The sequence below is a fragment of the Lithobates pipiens genome, unplaced genomic scaffold, assembly GCF_037356315.1.
Source record: "Lithobates pipiens isolate NorthernLeopardFrog02 unplaced genomic scaffold, aLitPip1_a1.2 Scaffold_19, whole genome shotgun sequence".
In the NCBI taxonomy this organism is placed as follows: domain Eukaryota; kingdom Metazoa; phylum Chordata; class Amphibia; order Anura; family Ranidae; genus Lithobates; species Lithobates pipiens.
In genome coordinates this window covers 71,679,288-71,698,901 of record NW_027507764.1, presented here as the reverse complement: position 1 = coordinate 71,698,901, position 19,614 = coordinate 71,679,288, and the positions used below count along the sequence as shown (strand labels likewise).

The following is a 19,614-nucleotide window of genomic DNA, read 5'->3' as shown; positions in this document are numbered from 1 at the left end:
GGGGATAGCAGGCGCATGCCAGCGCTGTGTACAGCGTGACCGTGCTCACAGGACCAGCGGACTCTATGTCCGCCGGTCTCTCAACGATCATGTCACGGAGCCTCAGAAAGGGAAAGTGCCTATGTAAACAAGGCATTTCCCTGTTCTGGCTAGTGTCACAGCAGAGATCACTGCTCTTTGTCATCGGAAGCACTGACTGCTGTCATGTGACTTGAAGCCCACCCCCCCCACAGTTAGAATCACTCCCTAGGACACACTTAACCCCTTCATCACCCCCTAGTGGTTAATCCTGTCACTGCCAGTGAGATTTACACAGTAATCAGTGCATTTTTATATCACTGATCGCTGAATAAATGACAATGGTCCCAAAATACTGTCAAAAGTGTCTGATGTAATCTGCCATAATATCGCAGTCCCAATAAAAATTGCAGATCGCCGCCATTACTAATAAAAAAACAAATTAAAAATAAAAATGCCATAAAACTATCCCCTATTTTGTAGACGCTATAACTTTTGCGCAAATCAATCGTTATACGCTTATTGCATTTTGTTTTTACAAAAAATATGTAGAAGAATACATATCGGCCTAAACTGAGGAAAAAAATAGTTTTTTTATATGTTTTTGGGGGATATTTATTATAGCAAAAAGTTAAAAATATTGAGTTTTTTTCAAAATTGTCGCTCTTTTTTTGTTTATAGCACAAAAAATAAAAACTGCAGAGGTGATCAAATACCACCAAAAGAAAGCTCTATTTGTGGGGAAAAAGGACTTCAATTTTGTTTTCGGTACAACATTGCATGGCCACGCAATTGTCAGTTAAAGCGACGCAGTGCCGAATTGCAAAAAGTGCTCTGGTCAGGAAGGGGGTAAAATTTCCTGGGGCTCAAGTGGTTAAATAAACCCTTTAAATCCTTCCCTGCAGCAGGCGCTGGCTGACACAGGGGATCATGTGACCAGACAGGTCTAGGCAGAACATAGGTAAGTATACAGATCTTTCTAGCATAGGTGTTAGGAGCAGTCAGGGTTATCCTTGAATTCCACTGTAAATTTATACTTATTCATCTGGGTCCTGGCATTACATAGTTGTAGTTGTAGGTATGATCAGATTGTAATGTGTGTGGCCAGCTTTGCCTAAGGGCGAGTGTTTTCTGGAAATGGGCCACTTACCTCATACAAGCACCGCTCTCCTCCTTCTTTTATACAGCTGTCCACGGATGTCCAAAGCTTTATTTGGGTCACCAAACTCGTATACACAGTAAAACAAGAGATTCCAAAATTCCTGCACAATTTAAAAGATAAATAGACGTTTTAATCAGAAATTGATTTTTGATCCCTAGAGAGCCAGCCCACCCAAAAGGGATATTTCAGCTTTTGGAAGATAGATACTGGAGAATTAAACCATCTGACAGTTTTTTTTAATCCCTTGTGGGCTCTGTTGGTGAGATCTCGGCACCACATACCCGGGTCTGATGTGGCCATTATCAGGAGATCCCACTATCCCTGTTGGATTTTTTTTTTTTTTTTCCCTTTTTTTTTTTCTCCCTTTCCCTTTAGAGTAATCTTTATTAAATTTTCATAAACTCACAATATGACATTACATAAATGCAAGAAGAAAAAGAATATAAATCGCGGATGAAACCGCTGTGTGAAAGATAAAGAACATAAACAGTAAACATATGCCAGTTATTGTCCTAAGTATTACCACATGAATCATTTGTTTAAACAGCTTACAAAAGAAAAAGGATCCTCAGGTTTCACCAAATATCAAAAAAAAAAAAAAAAAAAAAAAAGAAAGAAAAAAGAAAAGGGCCAAAGGGGAGGGAAAAACATGTCAAGGGGGAGAAGAGAAACCACACGTTATCAATTTAAGGGATCACTGATCTGTATTCAGCAGTATGGCAAAAGTGTAACCAACAGGACCAAGTGTTGGTATATTTTGAAGGGGTATCTTTCGATTGGTGGATCAGTTCCTCTAATTCTGCTGTTTTATTTATTCTACGGAACCAGTCTCGTAACGACGGTGGATCTGAGGATTTCCATTTGGCAGGAATACATAAATTTGCCGCCATGAGGAGATGCATAGTTAACGAACCCATGTAGGACCGCTTGGATCGTTTTGAAACATGTAACAATAGTTGAGCAGGGGAAAAGTCAAGTGAATAAGTGGTGATCGCTTGAGTAAGGCGATGCACTTCTTTCCAAAATAGTTGAAGAGAAGGACAAGACCACCAGATATGTTCGAGAGTGCCTAAATCAGTTTTACATCTCCAACATAAGGGCGAGGTAGCAGGGAATGATCGATGTAATTATAGACGGTGTTTGGTACCATCTGGATATTAACTTGTACATATTTTCTTGGGCACTAACGTTCAAAGAGCCCTTGTGGGTTATGGTATAAACTTTTTCCCATTCTTCTTCAGTTAAGTTAGTTTTTAGGTCTGTGTGCCATTTCTTATTGGTCCAATGGTTGGACTTAGAACTATGAGGGAAAAGCAAGTTATATGAAAATGAAATTAAGTGTCTTTGTGGTTCGTTACTAGTACATATTTCTTCATATGGGGTCAGTTTTCTGGAACCTTCTACTTTCAGAGCTGTAGAGGTGAGGAAGTGTCTGATTTGAGTGTATGACCATATGGAGAGTTGGTCAGTATTGAGTTTATGTGTGAGAGCCTGATAGGAGAGGAGTTGATCGTTTTCAAAAAAGTATTTGGACAGGACAGAGGGGTGAGGCCAGAATCCGGTTAAAAATGAGGAATTCATGCCCGGGGGGAAATCAGGATTGAATTTAACAGGTGTCAAAGGACCACAAGGCGTGGAAATATCGTAGTGAGTGCATGCGTGGTGAAAAGCTGCAATTGTTGGAGCAATTATCGGATGGTCTAAATAGACTGTGGGAACAGATTTAGATTAAATCCACGGGGTTTGGGTTAGAGGGATCCGGTCTAGAGACGTTTCTAGTTGGACCCAATCTTTTGTACAGTGGTGAACATTCCAATCAATGATCCTAGTGAGATGGCTGGCTAAGTAATATTTGTGTATGTCAGGTAAGCCTACACCACCTTGTAATTTCGGGGCTGTGAGGCGTTCAAGGCTTAACCTGGGACGTAAAGAGTTCCAAATAAACTTCGTAAATAGTCTACGAATAGAAGTGAAAAAAGTCTTGAGGAGTTTAATCGGGATTGTCTGTAGTAAGTATAAAATTCTGGGCAATACGTTCATTTTTATGATGGCAGCACTCCCAAACCAGGAGAAGATTCCCTTAGACCATCTTGTAATATCATTTGTCAAATGTTGTATGAGAGGTAAAAAGTTAAGGGAGTATAGGTCAGTCAGTGATTTTGGTAGCTGTATTCCTAGGTACGTCAGGCTCCTAGAGTTCCATCGAAAAGGGAAATTATCTATACATTGGGATCGGAGTGTTTCAGGCAAGGATATGTTTAGTGCATTCGACTTAGAAAAATTAATTTGAAGGTTAGAGATAGATTTAAAATAGTCTAGAATTTTTAACAGGTTAGGGATAGAAGTCAGAGGGTCTGATAAGAACAAAAGGATATCATCCGCAAAGGCGGCAATCTTAAAGTCACGGCCTCTGACATCTATCCCTTTTATGTCTGGGTTCCCTGTTGGATTTTAATTCATTTTCTTTTATGGACAATGTATAGGCATGTGCGGAATGAAAACATTTATTTTATTTCGATTCATTATTTACATAAATTTAAGTTTAATTTGTTTTATTCGTTTTCGGAATCTGTTTAGTTTATTCGGATTCAAATCGAATTGATTTGAATTCAAATTCCATTCGTAATTGAATTTATTTTATTCGTACTTTACATTTTGGAAGATATATTTCTATTCTATTTTTTTCTTTTATATTCCTTGTTTTTCTATTTTATTATTTTCTATTATGTTCTATTCAAATTCAGATCTATTCTATGCGAAATTCAAATTTCGGAAGATGTTATATTCTTTCTATTCTATTGTTTTTTTTCAATTTTTTTCTATTCTACTCGAATTTCAGAAGATGGTTATATTCTATGTTATTTTATTCTATTTTTTTCTATTCTATTCTTTTCTATTCTTTTATTTTCTATTCTATTCTAATATATTCCTTTCTGTTCAAGTTTGGGGAAATGGTTATATTTATTCTATTATATTCTATCATATTATATTCTTTTATATTGTTTTTTCTATTCTTTTCTATTCTATTATTTATTTTCTATTCTATTCTTTACCATACTATTCTATTCTTTTCTATTCTATTCAAATTCAAATGTATATTTGAAATTTGAATTTCAGAAGAAGGTTATAGTCTTTCTATTTTATCCTATTTTATTTTCTATTCTATTCAAATTCTAATTTATTCTACTTGAAATTTGAACTTCGGCAGATAATTATGTTCTTTCTTTTTCATTCATTGCTATTCTTTTTTATTATATTCTTTTCCTTTATTTTCTAGTATTTTTTATTCTGTTCTTTTATTTTCTGTTCTATTTTGTTCTGTTTTACTCTATTATATTCTTTTATTTTCTATTTTATTCCTTTTTTCCATTCTATCCCTTTAATTTCTATTCTATTATAATCTATTCTTTTATTTTGTATTCTGGTCAGTTTTACTCTATTATATCCTATTCTTTTATTTTCTATTATATTCTTTTCTATTCTATTCTATTCTTTTCTATTCTATCCCTTTATTTTCTGTTGTATTTTATTGTCTTCAAAAATACAAATTTGATTCGAAAATTATTCAAATTCTGCAAAAAAAAACTATTCAAAATCGAATTTCGTCCGAAATGTTGTTTTGTTATTTCGGATTTGGTTAAATTCGTTACTATTGTCATTTGGAAATTTGAATACATCCGAATTTACGAATACTAAAAATGTGTCCAAATTTTGATTCGTAACTTAAAGAACCACACATGTCTAATAGTGTAACAGGAGGAGAAGGAACACACAAAGGTTGCTTTTTAGAGGCTCAGGTAAATTTAGTGTTTTTTACTCCTCTATAAACATTGGATCGGTGTGATTAGTTTTGGCTGTTCTGGAATTCACTGGCTGCAGGCTCAACTACTTCTCCCTGCTTTCAAGTGGATTTTAGAATGAAGTGGCACACCCTTGGTCTGATTATTTATGCGGTTTCAGCCAATCCCTGGGGGGGGGGGAGTGCAGTGGCAGGAGGGGGGTACGATTTGTTATCTTCGCCCCGTGCACAGGATGACCTTGCCCCAGCATTGATCACAAGGCTCAAATAACAGTATCCAATATTTTATTTTTCAGTAGTAACAATGTTACCACTCCAGTCCCATTATGTGAGGTGTAACCTCTATAGCACCTTTGTCACCATTTTACCATCATTTACCAGCACCTTTGTCCAGCATTTTTATGTAGCCCCTAAAATCATTTTCTAGTCTCAGGGAACCCCATTAAAATTGATTATATCTTATTGTATTTATATAGGAGTGACTAGTAAGGTGTAGATATAAAAATAAGTTAAATAATAAAGAATAGAGTAGTATTTATTTAACCACTTGCTTACTGGGCACTTAAACCCCCCTCAGTCCCAGACCAATTTTCAGCTTTCAGCGCTGATGCACTTTGAATGACAATTGCGCGGGCATACAACACTGTACCCAAATGAAATTTTTATCATTTTTTTCCCACAAATAGAGCTTTCTTTTGGTGGTATTTAGTTACAGCTCGGAGTTTTATTTTTTGCTAAACAAACAAAAAAAGATGCAAAAAAAAAAAAAATCATGTTTTAATAGTTTGTTATAAAATTTTGCAAACGGGTCATTTTTCTCCTTCATTAAAGTGCGCTGATTAGGCGGCACTGATAGGCTGCACTGGTGGGCACTGATGGGCTGCATTGGTGGGCACTGATAGGCTGCACTGGTGGGCACTGATAGGCTGCACTGGTGGGCACTGATAGGCATAGTTAAGGCGGCACTAATAGGCACAGATAAGGCGGCACCGATAGGCACAGATAAGGCGGCACTGATGGGCAAAGATGGGCACAGATAAGATGGCACGGATGGGTGGCACGGATGGGTGGCACGGATGGGCACTGATAGGTACCACTGATAGATAGTACTGATGGGCACTGATAGGTGGCACTGCTGGGCACTGATGGGCAGCACTGCTGGGCACTGATGGGCGGCACTGCTGGGCACTGATGGGCGGCACTGGGGTGCAGCACCTTTGAGGCAGATTGTGGGCACTGCTGGGTGGCACTGTGGGTGGCACTGTGGGTGGCACTGTGGGCACTGCTGGGTGGCACTGTGGGCACTGCTGGGTGGCACTATGGGCACTGCTGGGTGGCACTGACGGGGGGCACTTACTTTTATTAAGCGGGGCGCTGCAGGGGGCAGGTGGGCACTGTCAGGGGGCAGGTGGTCGCTAGCAGGGCTGGCCGTGATCGGGACTGATGTCCCGATCACGGCCGCCGGTGATCGGCTTTTTTTTTTCTCCTCGCGCTGTCAGCGCGAGGAGGAATAATAGCCGATTACCGGCTCCGTTATATCATATGATCAGCTGTCATTGGCTGACAGCTGATCACGTGATAAGGGGTCGGGATCGACCCCTTGCACGGATCGGTGATTAGGCGAGTCTCATGGACGACGTCAATAGACGTAGTCCCGGAAAAGGAGATCCGCGCTGTAGCCGTCAATTGACTATAGCGCGGATCTCAAGTGGTTAATGAATGTGACACCCAAGCATTTTTTTAATAACTATAACTTTACAACATATATTTTTCAGCAAAATTCATCAAATAAAATTATTAATTATTGTCAGAAAATAAACAAAGATATTAACAGCTGTAGTCAACTTTTACATTGGTGGTCAGTGAAGACGTGACCACTTATATTGCTGGTTTGTTGAAGAAGTGAAGAAGTGGCCCCTTGCAATAGTGGCTCAAACCACAGAAATACAGAATAGAGCACCAGACCAAAACTGGATTGAAGAGTCCAAGATCAATTTAATTGTTGATAAACAAATCATACAAAAACAACCCTTACAATAGTGGTCTCCCTTCCACTACTGATAAATGGAGAAGGGTCCCTTACATTGGTTGTCATCAGAAAAGGGCCCCATTCATTGGTTGTCAGTGTAGTGTCCCCTTACATTGGGGGTCAGTGGGAGAAGAGCCCCTTACATTACTTGTTAGTAGGAGAAGGTCCCCCTTACACTAGTGTTCAGCAAAGCACTTCTTTATGTTGATTGTTAGGCAGGAGATCAAGCTGACACTGCCCGCTGCTCAAGGAACCCCTAACAACCTCTGGAGGAACCCTAGGATTACATAGAACCCTGATTGAGTCTGGATGTTAAGAGGGATTAAAACGTTGGGTGATGTCACCAGGGGAGGCGAGCTGTTACAGCTTTCAGATCTAAAACAGAAATTTGAGTTTCCAAATCCCTATCTTTTTCATTACCTCCAATTTCGCCATGCTTTCGTGTCCCAATGTGGCTCCACTAAGCTGGATCTTAGGTGTGTGTATATAATGTTTCCAATATTCATGTATGATTGTCATTAGGGATGAGCTTCGTGTTCGAGTCGAACGCATGTTCGACTCGAACATCGGTCGTTCGTGCGTTCGCCGAATTCCGAACGTTTGGGCCGTTCGCGGCAAAATTCGTGTGGCCCACAATGCACTGCGATGGCGCAATGCATTGCTGTCTCACGATTGGCCAAGCATGCACTGTGACCCCGCATGCTTGGCCAATCGCAGCGCCAGTAGCGGGAAGAGCAATGGTTGGTCACAGGCATCCTGCCTGTGGCCAATCATAGCTCAGACAGTGTAGTGCACGCCCCACACTATATAAAGCTGCCTTTCAGGCGGCCTCGTGTAGTGTTTGTTAGCATCTGAAGCAGTGGGTGTTCTGTGTACCTTCAACACAGTTACACACCAATCGTTTTTGGCTGATTTACTATTTTGCTCTTGTGTAGTGGTTACTGTCTGTGCCCTGACCGCAGTATACACCACTATATTCACCTCACCTATATAGCTAGTGATCTAGCTTTAATAATAGAGCTTGCAGTCAGTAGTGTTAGTGCGTGCTGTCTGCGTGCTCTGTACCCAGTACATACCACTATATACACCTACATAGCTGTTCTCTATTTGAGCCCGATTGTCATTTGCTGGAGTTATTGGAAGTTGTGTGTGCCTCCAGCACAGCACAGTATACAGCTGTATATGCCCCTTTAACTCTGATGTTTTCTTGTTATTGTCTGCGTGCCCTGACCGCAGTATACACCGTGATATTCACCTCACCTATATAGCTAGTGGTCCATCTTTAACAATAGAGCTTGCAGTCAGCAGTGTCACTCAGGAGATAGTGCGTGCTGTGTGCCTGCTCTGTACCCAGTACATACCGCTATTATCCACCTACATAGCTGTTCTCTATTTGGGCCCGATTGACATCTGCTGGAGTTATTGGAAGTTGTGTGTGCCTCCAGCACAGCACAGTATACAGCTGTATATACCCCTTTAACTCTGCTGTTTTCTTGTTATTGTCTGCGTGCCCTGACCGCAGTATACACCGTGATATTCACCTCACCTATATAGCTAGTGGTCCATCTTTAACAATAGAGCTTGCAGTCAGCAGTGTCACTCAGGAGATAGTGCGTGCTGTGTGCCTGCTCTGTACCCAGTACATACCGCTATTATCCACCTACATAGCTGTTCTCTATTTGGGCCCGATTGACATCTGCTGGAGTTATTGGAAGTTGTGTGTGCCTCCAGCACAGCACAGTATACAGCTGTATATACCCCTTTAACTCTGCTGTTTTCTTGTTATTGTCTGCGTGCCCTGACCGCAGTATACACCGTGATATTCACCTCACCTATATAGCTAGTGGTCCATCTTTAACAATAGAGCTTGCAGTCAGCAGTGTCACTCAGGAGATAGTGCGTGCTGTGTGCCTGCTCTGTACCCAGTACATACCGCTATTATCCACCTACATAGCTGTTCTCTATTTGGGCCCGATTGACATCTGCTGGAGTTATTGGAAGTTGTGTGTGCCTCCAGCACAGCACAGTATACAGCTGTATATACCCCTTTAACTCTGCTGTTTTCTTGTTATTGTCTGCGTGCCCTGACCGCAGTATACACCGTGATATTCACCTCACCTATATAGCTAGTGGTCCATCTTTAACAATAGAGCTTGCAGTCAGCAGTGTCACTCAGGAGATAGTGCGTGCTGTGTGCCTGCTCTGTACCCAGTACATACCGCTATTATCCACCTACATAGCTGTTCTGTATTTGGGCCCGATTGGCATCTGCTGGAGTTATTGGAAGTTGTGTGTGCTTCCAGCACAGCACAGTATACATCTGTATATACCCCTTTAACTCTGCTGTTCTATAAAAAAGGCATCTGCAGGAGTTAGTGGGTGTTGTGTGCCTCCAGCACAATATAAACTACCCAACTACTGTTTTACCCAACTCCCTTCAGGCCATTACCATGTCTGGAAGGCCAGCAAGGAGAGGCAGACAGGCGCGAGCCGATAAAAGAGGGCAAGCAGGCTCTGTGTCTAGAGACAACAGTGCTGGTCGGGGACGCGGTGCATTGTCATCAGCACGTGGCCATGGGACATGCTTGTCCTTCTTTTCTGCAGCTGGACATGTTGAACCGCAACATGCCAACGACTTGGTAGAGTGGATGACCAAGCCCTCTTCATCCTCCTCATCCTCTCTCACCCAGTCTCAGGGTAGTAGAAAAGCAGCTGCCAACACATCGTCGTCCCTCCTCTCAATGTCATCATCAGTGACTCCTTCCCTAGACCCACCACGTCCTCCTGAGGAGTCTCCTGAACTCTTTGAGCACAGTGTTGGGTACATGCTCCAGGAGGATGCCCAGTGTTTGGTGGGCTCTGATGATGACACTCAGCTAGAGGAAGGCAGTAGCGTGAGCACAGAGAGAGGGGATGCTCAAGAAGGACAGCAATCTGGCAGTAATGTTCCACAAGCTGCAGCATACTGCCAGGTTTGCTACAGCGATGAAGAGGGAGGGGATGATGAGGGCACTGACTCCACGTGGGTGCCTGGAAGGAGGGAGGAGGAGGAGGAGGAGGAGGAGGAGGCACATGTCCAACGAGGCAGGATGCCCTCCGGGGGCCAGCTTAGGGGCAGCACACCGACTGAATCACACCGCAGAGCTCCGCCTGCGCAGAGCGCTTCCTCTGCGCAGAGCGCTTCCTCTGCGCAGAGCGCTTCCTCTGCGCGTTATTCTAAAAGTTCTTTGGTGTGGGCCTTTTTTGAGACGAGTGCATCAGATCGCACCGCTGCTTTTTGCAACATATGTCTCAAGCGTATCTCACGTGGCCAAAACATCAGCCGCTTGGGCACCACATGCTTGACCAGACATATGTTGACCTGCCATGCAGCTCGTTGGCAAGCATACCTCAAAGACCCACACCAAAGAACAAAGCGGACCTCTCCTTGCTCCTCATCAGCTGGCATCTCCAACCCCACTAGACCTTCAGTCCTCTCTGAAACCTGCTCTGAGAGGAATGAAGGTGTAGAATTAGGTGTGTCACAGCCAAGTGCTTCCGGGAACTCTGCTAGTGGTACATCCACGTCCGATTATAGCAGACAAATGTCCCTGCCCCAGCTGCTGGACCGGCGGAAGAAATTTACTCCCAGCCATCCACATGCCCAGCGGTTGAATGCTAGCTTGGCTAAATTGCTAGCACTTCAACTGCTGCCTTTTCAGTTGGTAGATTCGGCCCCCTTCCGTGAGTTTGTACAATGTGCGGTTCCTCAGTGGCAGGTCCCCAAACGCCACTTTTTCTCACGGAAGGCAATTCCGGCTCTCTACCGGCATGTGGAAGGCAATGTCCTTGCCTCGCTGGACAGGGCGGTCAGCGGTAAGGTGCATATTACCGCTGACTCATGGTCCAGCAGGCATGGACAGGGACGTTACCTGTCTTTCACGGCCCATTGGGTCACTCTTCTGGCTGCTGGGAAGGATGCAGGACAAGGTGCAGTAGTATTGGAGGTTGTTCCGCCACCACGCCTCCAAAATGCTACTATTGGTTGTGACACACCTCTCTCCTCCACCCCCTCCTCTTCTTCTTCCTCCACGGCCTCTTCCAGTGCTCTGTCCTCAGAACCAGCGGTGCTCCGTAGGCGTTGCAGGGGCTACGCAAGTACGCAGGCAAAACGATGCCATGCCGTGCTTGCGCTGGTTTGTTTGGGGGACAGGAGCCACACTGGGGCGGATGTTTTGTCAGCTCTGCAGGGGCAGGCCGAGAGGTGGTTGACGCCACGCCAGCTTAAGCCAGGAATGGTGGTTTGCGACAATGGCACCAACCTCCTCTCCGCCCTCCGACAGGGACAACTGACCCATGTGCCCTGTGTAGCTCACGTCCTTAACCTGGTGGTGCAGCGGTTCTTGGGCAGGTACCCCGGCTTACAGGATGTCCTGAAACAGGCCAGGAGAGTCTGTGTGCATTTCCGCCGATCATTTAATGCCTGTGCTCGGCTGGCTGAGCTCCAAAAGGAGTTGAACCTGCCCAAGAACCGCCTTATATGTGACATGCCCACCAGATGGAACTCAACATTGGCCATGCTGCAGCGGCTGCACACGCAGCAGAGGGCCATCAATGAGTACCTGTGCGACTACGGCACCAGGACAGGGTCAGGAGAGCTTGGTTTTTTCTCACCACGCCAGTGGGGCATGATCAGGGATGCATGCACTGTCCTGTCACCGTTTGAGGAGGCCACAAGGATGGTGAGCAGTGACAGTGCATGCATCAGTGACACTATACCTCTTGTCCACCTCTTGGAGCATACGCTGCGTGGAATAATGGACAGGGCACTTGAGGCAGAACAGAGGCAGGAAGAGGAGGACTTCCTTGCCTCTCAAGGCCCCCTTTATCCAGACAGTGTTCCTGCTGTGCCACCCATCACACAGGAAGAGGGTGAGGAGGAGGAAGAGGAGGAGGAGGATGATTGTGTCAGCATGGAGGTGGAGGCTGGCACTCAGCATCAGCAGCAGCAGTCTTATAGGGATGATTTACAGTCCCAAGAAACACGTGGACTTGTACGTGGCTGGGAGGAGGTAGCTGCGGATCATGTTGTCCTTAGTGACCCAGAGGACTCCGGACCGAATGCCTCAGCTAACCTACGCTGCATGGCCTCCCTGATCCTGCAAAGCCTGCGGAAGGATCCTCGTATTCTTCGGATCAAGGAGAGGGACCATTACTGGCTGGCCACTCTCCTTGATCCACGGTACAAGGGTAAGGTTGCCGACCTTATCTTGCCATCGCAGAGGGAGCAGAGGATGAGACATCTCCGGGAGGCCTTGCAGAAAGCTCTGTGCAACGCGTTCCCAGAGACTGGGAGGTCACAAACTCCTGGTCCTGGACAACGTGTTGCTGAGGCATCAGTCAGAAGGAGCGGTGGAGAAGGTGGCCGTCTGACTGATGCGTTCAGACAATTTTTTAGTCCGCAGCCCCAAGGTATGATTGGTTCCAGCACCCATCGCCAGCGTCTAATTTACATGGTGCAGGAATACCTAGGGGCAAGGTCAGACTTGGACACCTTTCCCACTGAAAATCCTCTGGCTTACTGGGTCTTGAGGATGGATCACTGGCCAGAGCTTGCACAGTATGCAATTGAGCTCCTGGCCTGTCCTGCATCCAGCGTTCTTTCGGAACGCACCTTCAGTGCTGCTGGTGGCTTCGTTACCGATCACAGGGTGCGCCTGTCCACCGAATCAGTTGATCGACTGACCTTCATCAAGATGAATCAGTCTTGGATTACCCACAGCTACCAAGCACCTGAAGCTGATGTAACCGAATAATTTTTTTTGAAATACCACATCCCTTCAAGACTGCCTATGCTGATGCTGAGTGACTGTCCTGTTATGTTGATTGTCTATCCTCTTCCTCCTCCGCTGATATGTTGGAAGAACATTTTTGGTTCTGGGTGATGCCAGCAGCCCAATTTTTCTGCCCCTGTTTAACAGGGGTGTTTAAGTACAATTTTTGATGCAATGCTTTGCAGCAGGGCTAATTCCTGCAAAAAAACTAGAGTGTATGGCAGAGGTTGCAGTGTGATGGCACCAGTGCCTAAGGCCCAATTTTTCTGCCCCTGTTTAACAGGGGCGTTTAAGTACAATTTTTGATGCAATGCTTTGCAGCAGGGCTAATTCCTGCAAAAAAACTAGAGTGTATGGCAGAGGTTGCAGTGTGATGGCACCAGTGCCTAAGGCCCAATTTTTCTGCCCCTGTTTAACAGGGGCGTTTAAGTACAATTTTTGATGCAATGCTTTGCAGCAGGGCTAATTCCTGCAATAAAACTAGAGTGTATGGCAGAGGTTGCAGTGTGATGGCACCAGTGCCTAAGGCCCAATTTTTCTGCCCCTGTTTAACAGGGGCGTTTAAGTACAATTTTTGATGCAATGCTTTGCAGCAGGGCTAATTCCTGCAAAAAAACTAGAGTGTATGGCAGAGGTTGCAGTGTGATGGCACCAGTGCCTAAGGCCCAATTTTTCTGCCCCTGTTTAACAGGGGCGTTTAAGTACAATTTTTGATGCAATGCTTTGCAGCAGGGCTAATTCCTGCAATAAAACTAGAGTGTATGGCAGAGGTTGCAGTGTGATGGCACCAGTGCCTAAGGCCCAATTTTTCTGCCCCTGTTTAACAGGGGCGTTTAAGTACAATTTTTGATGCAATGCTTTGCAGCAGGGCTAATTCCTGCAATAAAACTAGAGTGTATGGCAGAGGTTGCAGTGTGATGGCACCAGTGCCTAAGGCCCAATTTTTCTGCCCCTGTTTAACAGGGGCGTTTAAGTACAATTTTTGATGCAATGCTTTGCAGCAGGGCTAATTCCTGCAATAAAACTAGAGTGTATGGCAGAGGTTGCAGTGTGATGGCACCAGTGCCTAAGGCCCAATTTTTCTGCCCCTGTTTAACAGGGACATGTAATTACAATTCTTGATATAATATTTCACAGGAGGGCCCCTTCCTGTGCCCACCCAGAGTAACTGTGAGGACTTATAGTGTTGTGGCACCAGCACCACAACCACCAAAGGTCAATTTTTCTACCACTGTTCAACAATGGCATGTAATTACAATTCTTGATATAATCGTTCACAGCAGGGCGCTCCAGCGGCCACCAAGAGTCACTTTGAGGGCTTACAATGTTGTTGCAAAACCAACACCTTGTTCCGCCATTTCTGCAGAGCATATAGGGCAGGCCCCTACTTTCAAACATCCAATTTACAAACATCTCCTACTTGCAAACGGAAGGAGACAACAGCAAGTGAGATGAAAAAAGATGGACGACAAAACAAATTATACAGGGGTGATAACCCTTCCCTATGTTTTCCAAAAAGCTTAAAGATATTTTTTTTGACTGGAGCTACACTTTAAAAATGTACCGCTTGAAAATGACAAACAGATTCAACTTAACACAACAAACCTACACAGTCCCTGTCTTGTTTGCACCGCCTGTATACTGCTGTTCTGAGTATATAGGGCCTGGGGGCCACACGCATTTCCTTTTTTTAATATGGGTACGGGGTTCCCCTTAATATGCGTACAAGACCCAAATAGGCTGGTAATGGGCAGGGAGGGCTACCCATGCCATTTTTCTGAATGATTTTCAACCATATTACAGGAACCAGATATAACATTAAAACCGCAAGCAGTTTTAAATGGTGTTATTTCCGTTTAATGTCATTTTGTGCAGGGACTGTTCTAAACACGGGAAACACGTGGCACTTCACAGGCATACTATAGACACCCCCCAGGCACCATATTTAAAGGAATATTTCACTTTTTTTTTTTCACTTTAATCGTCATTAAAATCAGTGCTCCCGCCAAAACGGTAGTCTTTAAAACTTTTTTTTGCAGTGACCCATGTCCCCTGAGGCAGGAGGCAGATCGCCAAACCCTTTTTAGCACACTATCTTGCATATTAGCCGTTAAAATTAGCACTTTCCAATTCGAACGTTCGAGTCCCATAGACTTCAATGGGGTTCTAACGTTCGTGCCGAACGCGGGGGTCGTTCGCAAGTTCTGGTGCGAACCGAACCGGGGGGTGTTCGGCTCATCCCTGATTGTCATACACAATTTGCACGTGATGTTTTGTATATGTACTGTTTGTAATAAAATTTGATATTTTTACAATTCTTACTACCTCTTTGACTTCAATCTACCACTGCTGCTATAGTGCCACACCATTTCTCCATTTATTAGGGATGATGACACTCATCCATTGCAGCCATATTCCACATTTCTAAGCTGGATCTTAGGTCTTCAGCTCTGGAAAATATTCTATTGGATAAATGCATGAAAAAAACAATATCTGAATTATATAAAGTAGCTGTTTCCTATATCGCCTCCTTCGGTGGCCAAATGTAGGGAGCAGTGGGTGGAGGAAGTCTCAGATTTGTGTGGAAGGGGGTGGGACGATATGTGGAGTGTTTTCTTCACTCACTTAGGCTGGATTCACACCTGAGCATTTTTAGTGCTTTTTGCATTTTGCAGATTTGCACTACAGGACGTGTTCCATAGGAAACCATGGTAAATGGACTGTAGTGCAAATCTGCAAAATGCAAAAAGCACAAAAAATGCGTAGGTGTGAATCCAGCCTTAGTATCTGCTAAAGATCGCCTAATTCCTGCACAGGATCTACTACACCCCTGTAAAGTTATCTAAAATCTACCCAGGTGTGTCAGCTGAAAGCTGGCATTGCTCACAGTCTCCAGCCAACTTTGGTCATGTGTTTTGGCATTGCCAGGTGGTCAAGGACTTCTGGTTGCTACATAACAGAAATTACATCTATACCTGTACCCTTGACGGTGGCAACATGCTTACTTGGCTTGGTGGAGGGCTTGGCACCTACTAGGGCCCAGCGTGCCTCGCTTAGCTTATTGTTGCTTTATGCGCGCAAGGCACTGATTCTCTACTGGAGGAAACCCCCTGACACCCTCATTATCATACTGGAAGGGGCTTAATAGAGTATTCTGTTATATAAAGCACCATACAGTGCCCGAGCAGAAGGTGTCCTAAGAAATTTGACAAAGTCTGGAAGATTTGGTTAGACAGTGATCTTTCGATTGCCTAATGCAGGGGTCTCAAACTGACGGCCCTCCAGCTGTTGCAAAACTAAAAGTCCCATCATGCCTCTGCCTGTGGCACTCATGCTTGTAACTGTCAGCCTTGCAATGCCTCATGGGACTTGTAGTTCTGCAACAGCTGGAGGGCCACCAATTTGAGACCCCTGGCCTAACAGCTATATAGATTCCATTGTGCAGGAGGAGGTTTTCTGCATGGTCATAGATATGGACCTATAAGGCTCTCTCATTCTTGCACTACCATTGGGCTATTCAGGGATTGCCTGCTGCTTTGATAGATGTATATGGAGATGATTGCTGGCCTTACTATTATAAGAAATGTGAAGTCGTTATATTAACGCCAATGTTATGATGTTGGAATACCTACCCCTTTTGTTTTAGGGGATTTGCATCCGAGTGGGTGGATTTGTCCACAGGATGGTGCACCTGGATTGAGGGGGGATATTTGGGTCTTTTCCATGATTGCCGCCCCCTGCGTGGCCAGGTTGTTTACGTTTTCTTTTGTACAATGCAAAACGTTAATAAAAAGAAATTTGAAAAAAAAAGAACCCTGATTGAGAAAGGCTGCCCTACAGCATGAATTATGCTTGTTTGGCAGACATCTATGAACCTAGACAGGCAGTGCTGAAAGCACTGAGCTTCTAGATATTTTTTACAATGTACTTAACATGGAAGGAAAGAAATAAGGAAGAAAGGTAAAAAAAATAGGAAAGGAAAAGAAGCCAATAAGAAAAGGGGGAAAGAGTGAAGGAAGTGAGAAAAGAAGTAGGAAAGGAAGGAAGGCAAGAAGGAAAGAAGGAAAAAAGAAAGTTAGGAAGAGGACATAACAAAGGAAAGAAGAATGAGAAGAAAGGAAGGAAGGACGGAAGGAAGGAAGGACGGAAGGAAGGAAGGACAGATGGATGGAAGGAAGGACAGATGGAAGGAAGGAAGGACAGACAGAAGGAAGGACAGATAGAAGGAAGGAAAGATGGAAGGAAGGAAGGAAGGACAGATGGAAGGAAGGACAGATGGAAGGAAGGAAAGATGGAAGGAAGGAAAGATGGAAGGAATGAAGGAAGGACAGATGAAAGGAAGGAAGGACAGATGGAAGGAAGGAAGGACAGATGGAAGGAATGAAGGAAGGACAGATGGAAGGAAGGAAGGACAGGTGGAAGGAAGGAAGGACAGAAGGAACGAAATATGGAAGGAAGGAAGGACAGAAGGAGCAAAAGATGCAAGGAAGGACAGATGGAAGAGACAGGGATGAAGGGACTATGAGAAGTAAGGGGGGGGGGGGGAGAAGGAAGGACAGAAGGAAGTAAGGAAGAAAGGTTGAAAAAAAAATGAAAGAAAAGGAAGCGAAAAGAAAAGGAGGGACAGAATGAAGGAAGTGAGAAAATTAGAAGTAGAAAAAGCAGGAAGGAAGAATGAGAAGAAAGGTAGGATAGAAGGAACAAGCAGGAAGAAAGGAAGGAAGAAAATAGTAGGAAGGAAAGAAGAATGGGAAGGAAGGAAGGAAGGAAAGAAGAATGGATGGATGAGAAAGGTTAGAAGGAAGGAGGGACAGAAGGAAGTAAACAAGAGGAAGGAAGAAAGTATGAGAAGTAAGGGAGGGTAGGAGGAACTAAGTAAGGAAGAGAATATGAGGAAGAAAAGAAGAATAAGGAGAAAGGTAGGATGCAAGGAAGGAGGTGGAAAGAATGAAAGAAGAGGAAAGAAGTGCAGAAGAAAGAGATGAAAGAAGAATGAGAAAAACAAAGTGGGATGGAAGGAAAGAGGAGGAAGGAAGCACAGAATGAAGTAAGGAAGAGAATAGAAGAAAAAGTAAGAATGAGAAGGAAGGAAGCTTCGGCCACTTTCACACAAGGTTAATTTGCTCCCCCAGTGAGGCATTGAGCAATGAACAAATTAAATAATCCATATCAATCTTTCAGCTATCAAACTTTACTAAAATCTGATTGGTTGCAGCAAGTTATTTCCTCTAAGCTTGCATAAATAAAAGTTACAATAAAAATCTCTTAGAAATATCTATGTAAAACAAAAAAATAGTATCAAACTCTTAAGCCATACATACCACTCCAGCCTGCATTGTGCATGGAAAGGGTCAGCGGACAGAGGTGGTGAAAGGGATAACAATGTAGTTAGTAGAGGGAAAATTTTATAAAGCATCTTCATCGGTCTTCTTCTTGTACAGCCGAGACCTGAGAAGGAACTGATCTCAGAGTCACACCAGAAGTCACAAGAATCAGTCTGTTGCTGTTTAATTGCTTACACTGTCTCCATCATGTGTTTCCATCTGCGTCTTTCTGGCCAATGTCTATCTGTGATTCCACAAGTATGGAAATCTCAGACACGGCCAAATGTCAATGTGATTTCACACGTCACCCACTTCTGAAATGTGTGTTAAAGCAGCAGATATTAAATACACAAATTATTGCAGCTCTGTAATTATTTTTGAATACACACAGTACAAGTACCTTGACGTAACCTAGTATCGGCTTCTTGTAGTCCCTGTACAGCAGGGCTGGAGTGTGAGAGGAAGAAGCAACACAAAAAGTCAATCTGTATCTGTGCTAACAAGAAGCATGCTGATTGGATGAGAAAGCAGAGTGACAGATAGGTGAGCCAATTGCTGTGCCGCTTCTCCTATTAGGCTTCATTCACACCTGGGCAATTTGAATCACGGGCGCAATTGCCACGATTCTGCCCACAATTCCAGAATAACAGCAAAACATGGGACGCATTTGCAATGTCATTATTTCTCGATGACACCCCAAACGCAGTGCGATTTTGCCACGATTGTCACACGACAGATCCCAACAAAATCGTGCAAACAAAATCACGGGACATGTGTTGCCCAAAAAAAGTTTAGAAACTTCTTTTGGGCGACATGTGCCCCCACAATTTTGTTTGAGCGATTTTGCCGCGATTTGTTGTGCGACAAAATCGCACACGTATAGGGTGCCATTGAGAAATAATGGCATCGCAAACGTTTCCTGCATTTTGCCATTCTGCCCGTGATTCAAATCCCCCAGGTGTGAATGGAGCCAGAGAGATCAAGATAATCAGGCAAAGCAATTCAGCTTTCAGTATTATTATTATCATTATAACTATTATATTATTAATAGGACTGTTACTGATTAAAATTTTCGTGTTCGATTAATCTTTTTTTTTAAATCAATGAATCAACTAATTTTGATTAATTATAACGCACATACAGATCCAACTACTTTTAGCTGATTTAGCACCGTTGTTATGGCAACGGCTGAAGCCAGACATAGCAGGGCATGGCTAGGATGTCATACGTCATAAACTCATAGCCTCACCGCGCCCATAATCTCAGCCTTACCGTGCCCATAATCGCAGCCTCACCGTGCCCATAATCGCAGCCTCACCGTGCCCATAATTGCAGCCTCACCGTGCCCATAATGCAGTCTCACCGTGCCCATAATCTCAGACTTACTGTGCCCATAATGACAGCCTCACCATTCCCATAGTGTGATCTCACTGTGTCCATAATTGCAGCCTCACCATGCCCATAATGCT

General features: G+C 44.0%; 1 protein-coding gene across 1 annotated transcript in view; it reads right to left on the bottom strand.

Moving 5' to 3' along the window:
- Positions 1-18,313, bottom strand: part of LOC143996069 (uncharacterized) — a 35,972-nt gene extending 17,659 nt beyond the window's left edge. The window contains exons 1-2 of the mRNA XM_077490888.1: positions 18,143-18,313; positions 1,169-1,280 (exon numbers count right to left, since the gene is read on the bottom strand). Coding sequence (XP_077347014.1) covers positions 1,169-1,280; positions 18,143-18,243 — 213 coding nt within the window. The 5' untranslated portion in view covers positions 18,244-18,313. The remainder of the gene's footprint in view (positions 1-1,168; positions 1,281-18,142) is intronic.
- Between the last annotated feature and the right edge of the window lie 1,301 nt (positions 18,314-19,614).